Source organism: Zonotrichia albicollis, chromosome 35 (genome assembly GCF_047830755.1).
Source record: "Zonotrichia albicollis isolate bZonAlb1 chromosome 35, bZonAlb1.hap1, whole genome shotgun sequence".
NCBI lineage: Eukaryota > Metazoa > Chordata > Aves > Passeriformes > Passerellidae > Zonotrichia > Zonotrichia albicollis.
The window spans coordinates 2,283,394-2,293,006 of NC_133853.1; the positions used below are offsets into that span (position 1 = coordinate 2,283,394).

The 9,613-nt window shown below is 51.2% G+C and overlaps 1 protein-coding gene across 1 annotated transcript; it reads right to left on the reverse strand.

Moving 5' to 3' along the window:
* Positions 1 to 1,218: 1,218 nt before the first annotated feature.
* LOC141726460 (olfactory receptor 14J1-like) lies at positions 1,219 to 2,151 on the reverse strand. The gene has a single exon (XM_074531362.1). The coding sequence runs from the start codon at positions 2,149 to 2,151 to the stop codon at positions 1,219 to 1,221; it is 933 nt and encodes a 310-aa protein (XP_074387463.1).
* Positions 2,152 to 9,613: the final 7,462 nt, after the last annotated feature.

The following is a 9,613-nucleotide window of genomic DNA, read 5'->3' on the forward strand; positions in this document are numbered from 1 at the left end:
ATGGGCTGTCGGCAGGGAAGGAAAGAGCAGTGGACAAGCGCAAGAAATTTATATGGGGGAAAGAGTAAAGAAAGCAAAGGTGAAGGAAAGGAAATGCTGAGGGCAGTTTGGGGGTGGCTGCCAGGCAGCCCTGGCTCTGAGCAACAGCGTCTGCAGTGGGACAGGAAACTCCCAGCTGATGGGAACAAACTTTCTGGCTGACTGCAGAGGCCAGGACAAAGCTGAGTGCTTTCCCTGGTGTCCCCCAGCCCTTGCTGGCCCCAGGGGCTGATGGCATTTGTGCTCCCTCAGGTTCATGTCCCCACAGAAACAGCATGGGGGTGTCCCCCTACTTTGTGCAATGCAAACAGGGGCTGCTGAGCCAGTGTTGCCGTGTCTGTGCCTGCAAGGATGGGGCACCTGTGTGAGCTGGGGGAGAGGCCAGGGCTGCAGAGGGGGGATGTTGTTGGCAGCTCCATGAGGACGCTCTGGGCCACTGCCCTGAGCTGTCCAGTGCACTGGGGATGGATCAGCCCCTGCTCTGCTGCTCGTTCCCGTCTCCCCCAGGGCCCTTGCAGAGCCCCAGCCATGCTGTTGCCCCCAGCCTGCCCATGGCCAGCCTGGGGCTGCTCACGGGGCTTTTCTGTGCTGAGCATTGGCCTGGGTGTGTTCTTGAGAGAGCCTGGGCAAGGAGCCTGGAGCCCCCAGGCCCTGGGCTGAGGCGTCAGCGCTGCCCCAGCAGAGCCCATGGCCTGTCCCTGCTGCAGCCCCAGCACTGCCACCCCCAGGGCTGTGCCCGGCCCCGAGAGCACTCAGGCCCTGCAGCAACACCAGGGCCACCAGGGCAGTGGGGCAGGGCCACGGCAGCAGCACTGGCAACACCAAGAGCTGCTGCTGCTGGGCACAGCTGCTGGGCTGGCACTGATCTGCCCCCAGCTCTGCACACAGACATTGCTGCTGCAGCTCCAGAGAAGGCAACAAAAAGGCATCTCTGCAAAAAACTTTGCTGGGAGGTCCTTTAGTTTATTTAAAGCCACCAAGAGCGCAGCCCCTCATTGACACAGTCTGTGGCCACAAATAAAGTTGGAAAGAAACAAAATGGGAAATGGCAGAAAGGATGACGTCTTTGTGGATAATAGGAAAAAACTAAATCAAACAAAACAAACTTCCACACTGAAGCCAATAATAAGCATCAAAGATGATTTTATTAGAAGTGATTGGCAGAAATTGGTCGTCAGTTTAATGTTTCTGAAAGCATCCAGTCATCAGTCTCCACACTGCAGCCTTGAGCTCCTGGTTCCTCAGGCTGTAGATGAGGGGGTTAAGAGCTGGAGGCACCACTGAATACAGAACTGACAGGGCCAGATCCAGGGATGGGGAGGACAGGGAGGGGGGCTTCAGGTATGCAACTGCTACACTGCTGATGAACAGGGAGAGCACAGCCAGGTGAGGGAGGCAGGTCGAAAAGACTTTGTGCCGTCCCTGCTCACAGGGGATCCTCAGCACTGCCCTGAAGATCTGCACATAGGAGAAAACAATGAATGTAAAACAAACAAATACCAAACAGACACTTACAGCAAGAAGCCCCAGTTCCCTGAGGTGGGATTTGGCACAGGAGAGCTTGAGGATCTGTGGGATTTCACAGAAGAACTGGCCCAGGGCATTGCCATGGCACAGGGGCAGGGAAAATGTGTTGGCTGTGTGCAGCAGAGCATTGAGAAAGGCACTGGCCCAGGCAGCTGCTGCCATGTGGGCACAAGCTCTGCTGCCCAGGAGGGTCCCGTAGTGCAGGGGTTTGCAGATGGACACATAGCGGTCGTAGCACATGATGGTCAGGAGAAAATACTCTGTAGTAGCGCAGAAAACAAAAAAAAAGACCTGAGCAGCACATCCTGTGTAGGAGATGTTCCTGGTGTCCCAGAGAGAATTGTGCATGGCTTTGGGGACAGTGGTGCAGATGGAGCCCAGGTCGCTGAGGGCCAGGTTGAGCAGGAAGAAGAACATGGGCGTGTGCAGGTGGTGGCCGCAGGCTACGGCACTGATGATGAGGCCGTTGCCCAGGAGGGCAGCCAGGGAGATGCCCAGCAAGAGGCCGAAGTGCAGGAGCTGCAGCTGCCGCGTGTCTGCCAATGCCAGCAGGAGGAAGTGCCTGATGGAGCTGCTGTTGGACATTTGCAATGCGTGGGCATGGGGATCTGTAAGGAAAGTAATCATGGAATAGTCGGTTTTGGATGGGACTTTAAATATCCCAGCACAGCTTGGGAGCACTTTCCCGCCACTGCCTGCCCAGGGCTCTGCTGCCTGGAGCTGTCCCTGCCAGCAGCTGCTTCCCTGTGCCCAGGGCTGGGCCCTGCCAGTGCTGCCAGAGCCCAGCCCAGCCCTGGGGGCTCAGCTCTGCCCTGCAGACCCCTCCCAGCTCTGGCACGGCCCAGGGGCAGCTCTGGCTCTGCAAGCTCTGATGGCAACATCAGAGCAACCTTGAGGAGCCTGGAAAAGTGACAGTCATGCCGCCTCTAAGGGGCCCTCTGCTGATTGCTTTAACAGCCTCATTTTTTCAGATCTGTGAGACTTTTTTTTTAAATTCTCAACTTTAACTGAGAGATCAATATCTATGTGCAATTTCCCATCCAGGCAACCCAGAGCAGTAGATTTAAAAAGCAGGATTTTCCCTTTAATGCAGTTCTTGCCTTGCTGTGCTCCCTGTATAATCTACTTTGAAATTTTCTGCAGTTAAATGTCATGCTGGGAGCAGTCCTGAACAATGCAGCATCCTCCCCACACAAGGAGAACACTTCCAAGCCTGACCAGCTCTCTCCTCCCACCCAGACCTTGTCCCCCAGCGCTGGGACCAGCTGCCAGGGCTGGCTGAGAGCTGTCCTTGGCAGGCAGCAGAGTCCCTGCCCTAGCACAGCGCCCTGGGCTGCAGGACCCTGCTCTGCAGGACAGCCCTGGGCACCCCTGGCTGCTCTGCACAAGAGACAATCAGAGAATGTATTCACAGGGCCTGTAGGCATTGGGATGTTCCAGCTTTAGGAGATGGCTCCAGGAGCTGCAGCTGCATTGTCCTGCAGCCAGAGGTTCCTTTGCCAAGGGCTGGCAGTGATTCTGCCCCAGGCACTTCTCAGCACCTTCCCAGCCCTGCTGGGCTGGCAGAAGAGCTGCTCATCAAGAGAAATGTGCTTTTGAAGCTTTGCTTGGTCACCAGGAGCTGCCTCTGTGCCAGGAGCCCAGCCCAGCTCAGCAGCGCAGACACAGCACAAGGACTTTAATGAGCCTCTGGGGCTTTGTGCTGAGGCCCTGAACATCAGTCCCTGAGAGGGAACTGAAGAAACCTCTCCACAACTCCAAGTCAGAATCCAACTCCAAAGTTTATTTGACTTTTAATGGGTTCCACTGAGGGACACGACTGAGAAAGTGTCCCCGGAGGCAGAGCAGAGAACTGGAGGCAGTGATGAGAGGTGGGGACAAAAAGAAGCCAAGTCTTGGTGCCCTGGGGCACAGCAGCAGGGTCTGTGCCACCAAGGGCTGGGAGGAGACACCTTGTCCTGAGGCACTGGGGCCTCCTGGCACAGCCCCAGCCAGGCTGGGCACTGTCAGCCCCTTGTCCTGCCCTCAGCATCCCCCCTAGCCCACATCCCAGTGGCCTCAAGGATCTGCTGGAAGGAATCCCTGGGAAGCCTTGCTCAGCAATGGCCCTGGGGGTCTTTAATGCTCCCTGCATGGACTGCAGGTTTTTCAAAGAACTTTGGGTTTGGCTTTTGCCTTGGGGTGTCTGAGAGGTTTGTGCAATCATTGCCTCCAATTATCTGCTGTAATTAATCCCTGGAGAGCCTTTGTCAGTAACAACACTCAGTGGGCTCAGTGGGCTCATTAATGCTTCAAGGTACTTCAGTTATTTTAACGTACTTGGTGTTTTCCTTTTGATACAGACTCTGTGAGTGGTTTGTGTAATCCTGGCCCCAATTATCTGCTTAATTGTGTCCCTTGAGAGCTTTGCACTGATACCCAGTGGAGCTCAGTAACGCCTTGAGATACTCAAGGTTTAAAGGTATTTTATGAACTTAAGAATACTTTTAGGTACTTTTAGGAATTTTCCTTCCCACACTGAGTCTCTTAGAGATTTTTGTGCCATCCTCACCTCCAGTTCTCTCTTCCAAGGAGACCATGAGGATCCTGTGCTGTGTATCTTCCAACTTTCTGTTTTACAACAAAGATGGAACTGAAAGAATTTTGTAAGACTTTCTAAAAGCATCCAAACAAGCATGGGACAATTAACAGTACAACAGCAACCACTAAGAGAATGAATAGTCCTGTTTTAGCTAGATATCATCCAACCCTTTAGTCCCTTGGATTGGAAGAGTTTATTGAACCAGTCTTTGTTTTCCATTTGAAGCTTCTTGAACCCTTCCTACAGTACCTGAATGCTCTTGTGGATTGACTTGCTGTGGCTGGAGAGGTGCATCCAACACATGCCCTCAGAGTCTACACAGCCCATGCCCATGCGTCCAGAGTAAAACCTCTATCGCTGTATTGCAAGGTGGCATGTCTGATGGTCTCTATGTCTGAGAGCAAGCCACTCAATGTGTGGGAGGCAGCATTGGTTTGCTTACTTAACAAGCACCCAAGATGGTCTAATTGTCCTAAAGCTTTAGCTGCAGCCACCCAAGGTAGTCCAAATTGGGGGTGCTACCATCTGATACCTGGATTAAATCTTGCAAAGCCATCTCTTTGATATCATCCAATACTTTTCTGGAGATATCTGCTGCTTAGTCATCTGGTAGACTGGGTTTTTCCTTCTCCAGCTAGATGGCTGAGTGTCAACTCTGCCTTTACCTCATTATTAGCATAGTCTGCTAATAATTGATTTAGTAAACACTTCCATCCCCCTTCCCACAGGGTATATCCTTTAGGTGGCAACATCATGGCCATAATATATTTTAGGTCATAGGGGATTTAGACATGATCTGTAAACATGGCCCTCATGAGGCTATTATAACAAAGTAAGTCCTTCCTATGGTCTTTAGCTGCCCTACCACAGATTCTTGATTTCCTCGTAAACCAATGGCTGATACCTGGGATTCTTCCCACTAACTTCATATGAGGGCAACAAGGAGTTTTAAGGCTATTTGCTAGTCTCCTTCCTTAACTGGAGGCATGGCCCAGGGTGAAGGTGGATTGATTGACAGTGGGGGCATGACCCACAGTTGCAGGGGTGGACTCTGGAGGTTCGTTCAGGGCGGAAGAGAAGTTTGTGGTAGCAGGAAGTGGAGAAGCCAAGATGGAGGGAGGATGGTGCGGCTCCTGAGCCACATTCGGGCTCCTTCCATCTTGAGTCTCCAGGGCATGATGCACTATCAGCTAACCCCAGCTGATGTGACTGATACAGGGAGCCCTGAATGTCATGGTCCCTGTTCAAGCGCCAAATGTCACAATGAGGGTGGCTGTGACAAACCTCTCTGGTTCCTTGACTTCAGGGGGAGGGTGGCGAAAATGAAAAGGAGCAGGATCAATGGAGTTGTTTAAAAGGAAGTTTAATAACAGGGTGAAAAACAATAAACACGGAGAAGTTGAGAACAGTACGAGGGGCAGTATCCTAAGACCTGAGACAAAGGGGAAGCAATAGACACTCAGGGCTAGAAAACTAGAACAATTACCATATAGAAGAAATAAGTAACCAATAAACCAAGAGGGGATTAGAACTTGGAAAACTTAGAATAACAACACTTTAGGCTTATGGGGGAACTCTCAAGCTCACCCTATGTTAAACAAATGATTCCTAGGACTTGAAACTCATGCCAAATTCTTTTGGGATAAAATCTGGCTGACTCCGAGTTACAGCCAGGCTATCTCCTACGCCAGTGATTTGCACTGGCCCCTTGGGACTATGTGGTCCATCAGAGCCACAATGATGTCCTTGGTTCCATGAGGCCCCACAGTGTCACAGTGGTCCCTTGGATCCACGGTGCTCTGCAGTGTCACAATGGCCCCTTCATTTTACAAGGCTCCCAAATGTCACATTGGTCTCCATAAGAAGGAAACCATGGAGCCCCCATGTTTCAGGAGCTGATGAACGGCAACCACCAGAGGCCAAGGCAAGCCTGATCTGTCTGTCCTGGCAGCTTTGCTTGAAGCAACCCTTGGATATTTGGAATTATGAATGTGGAGTCCTAATTTCAGACATTTGTGCCTGGAGAAGAGGAAGGTTTTCCTTCCATAAAAAGCAAAGGACAGAGCCCTTTCCAGTGTTTGGAAAACAGATGAGTTCTGGCACTCAGGAGTCAAAGACCAGCCATAGCTGTCTGTCCTGGCAGCTTCTGTCTGCCAGCAATCCTTGGATACACAGAAATTTGGAGGTGGAATCCAAATTGTTGGCCATAGATACCTGGAAAAGACAGAGTGTTCTTTTCCATACAAAAGAAAGCCCAGAGCCCCAGTGTTTCAGGGGCAGATGGGAGTGGCCTTCCACATTCCAAGGTCAGCCAGAATGTTCAGGTGACCCCTGGGAGGCCAAGGCAGCCACATCTATTTACTGTTTCCTTTCTTCCACGGGGCCCTGCAGTGTCACAATGGCTGCTTGGTTCCATGATGCCCTCAGGTGTCATAATGGCCCCTTGGTTACTAAAGTCCTTAAGGATCTTAATGGTCTCTAGGGTTCCACAAGGCCCCACAGTGTCATAATGGTCTTTGAGTTCCATGAAACCCCTCTGTGTCACCATGGCCCCTGATTCCATTGGGGCCCAGTAGTGCAACAATGATCCCCTTGGTTCCACAAGTTTTGATAGTGTCACAATGGCCCCTTCCTTCCACCAGGCCCTGCAGGGCCACAATGTTCCTTTGATTCCGTGGGGCCCCACAGTGTCACAATGGTCTCTATGATTCCATGGGACCTTGCAATGCCACAATGCTCTCCATGGTGCCCTGCAGGATCACAACGCCCCTTTGGCTCTATGAGGCCCTGAAATGCAGCAATGGCCTCTTGGTTCCACAAAGCCCTGCTGCTTCACGCTGGCCCCTTGGGACATGCGGCCCAACAGAGCCACAAAGATGTCCTTGGTTCCACAAGGCCCCACAGTGTCACAGTGGCCCCTTGGATCCGTGGTACCCTGCAGGGTCACAATGGTCCCCTTGGTTCCACAAGTTCCTACAGTGGAACAGGCTCCACAATCGCCTGCAGTGTTACCATGGCCCATTGGTTCCACAATGCCCTACAGTGTCACAATGATCTCCGTAGGAAGGAAACAAGTGAGCCCCAGTGGTGCAGGGGCAGATGAGAGGCAGTCATCAGAGGCCATGTCTAGCCAGATTTGACTGTATGGGCAGATTTTGTGCGGGAGTAACCCTTGGATATAGAGAATTTTAGATGCAGAATCCCAATTTTGGCCATGGGTGCATAGACAAGAACGACAGTTCTTTCCCACAGGAATAAAAGCACAGAGCCCCAGTGCATCATGGTCAGATGGGAAATGGTCCTTGGCATGTCAAACTCAGTGGGACCTGTCAGACAGTTCCCAGGAGGCCAAACCAGGCAGACCTGTTCCATGTTCCCTTGATTTCATGGAACCCCAATATGTTACCATGGTCTCCTTGATTCTAGGAGGTCTGGCAATGTCACAATGGCTTCTTGGTTTCATGAGTCCCAACAGAGTCATAGGAGTCCCTTGGCTCTATGCTGCCCCATTGTGTCACAAGTGCTCCTTGTTTATATGGACACCACAGTTCTGTCACTGACCCTTGAATCCAGAGGGCCCCTGAGTTGCACAATGGTCTCCCTGATTCCTGGATTCCTGGATTCCATTGTCTCACCATCGTTTCCTTGGATCTCCATTGTCACAACTGGCCCACGGTCCCATGAGGTTCCGTAGTGTCAGCGTGGTTGCTGTCAGAGACTGGATGAGATCGATGTCCTGAGAAATCTTGGGATGCTCGGAATGCCCGTGGGGCCAGGGCCAGGTCAGGCCTTGGTTTGTGGTGGGACACAGCCCCACCCCCAGCCCTGGCCTAGCAGAGCTGTCAATCACACAGCAGAGGATGGTGTTAACCCAGCTCTGATTGGCTGAGCTGTTAATCAATCAATCAATCAATCAATCAATCAATCACACTTAGGCAGCTGGTGCTACCCTGGCTCATATTGGACACGCAGCTGGCAGTCCCACACCAGGGCCGTGCCCATGAAGGCCCAGGTGGTAAAAGCCAGAGCACAAGCCAAGCCCAGGGTCTGGATCCTGCCTTCTCCTGGGGTTCCTCTGTTGGTGATGCTGGAACCCAAGAGTTGGTACCTATGGGCGTCTCTTTCTATGGATCTTCTTTCTGTTGTTCTCTAGTCCTTCTCCCTCTAATCCTACATATCTGGAATGTTTTTGGGTAACTTCACATGTTAATTGTTAAAGGATTTTACATTAAATGTGTGGGAATCTGAGGCACAGAACCCAAGCCTGGGAATTCAGGAGTTATTCGGGAATTTAGCTACTTGAGCTGGGCTCCTTGTGGGACTTTTAGCATCCTTCTCTTCCTCACCGTTGGGTGAATAAACCTTGTCAGTCTTACTGGTATCATTTGCTCCCTTTCCTCCAGTGATTTTAACAAATTTTTCAAGGAAGAACAACAAAATATTTTCTTTACACTGGCCACCCACAACAGCCATTTTCCTCATCAGTTCTCCCATAAGTTGCTCAGAGGAAGCTGTGTCCAAGTTTCCAAGAGTTCCTCCAGAGAGACCCACAACCTCCTCAGTGGAGGGAACCATGCTGTTGTCAAAGGCACTTGGGGTCAGACAACAGTGACCTGAACTTACTGTGCCAAAATAATGTCGCAATCTGGGTAAGATAATTGTTAGAGAGATGCCCCAATTAAGGTAATAATGAGACCAAATCTACTGTGGATTTTATTGAACAGTAAATGTGAGGTAGAGAGAGATGGAAAGAAAGAAAAAAGGGTGGATATCAAGGGAGTGACAGAGACCTCCCCTGGGGCAGGGCAAGTGTGACATTGTCCCCTGTGTGTGTGGCCTTCCCAGGGTGGTGTTTTACACCTGAGCCAGTTTGGGTAAGGGGGGTGGTGTTCACCCCCTGAGCAGGGATTACCCCACTGTTTCAGGTTGCAATGTAAGATGTAACCAAATGCATGCTTTCAATCCCCATCTTCATAAACTGCTATAAACAGGTGGGGCAGGGTTTTTTATCTCTTCCATGACTCAGCCCTGATAACGCCCTCCAGGGGAGATATCTTCTGTGAATGGGCCATTGAGTGTCACTGCAGGAATGATAAAATTCCATCATCCCATTGATTCTCTGCCCAGGGGGAGGAACCAAGCATTCCTGCCTGGACATAAGCTGAGGCTGGCAACACCAGGCACAGCTTGCCTACTGGATTCCCAGAGGAGGACAAGAGCTCCATAACCACCACTGGACCTTCAGAGGAAGACCAGACCCTTCTACAGGATCACTGCTTTGACAGAATCACCTTCATCACTCCAACAGGACTGCAGTCACCATTTAATGGGACTGCTGATACCACCCTGACCAACAGGGTGTCAGGCTATATCCTGACTCTGTCAGTTTAAGGCAGTGCTTCTGTATCATTGCCTTCATCTTAATTTTCTTATTAAATTGTAATTCTGACTTAGACTTTCCCCCAG

Bases quoted from the DNA above. Each gene is read 5' to 3' on its own strand.
- LOC141726460 (XM_074531362.1), bottom strand. From the start codon at position 2,151: ATGTCCAACAGCAGCTCCATCAGGCACTTCCTCCTGCTGGCATTGGCA.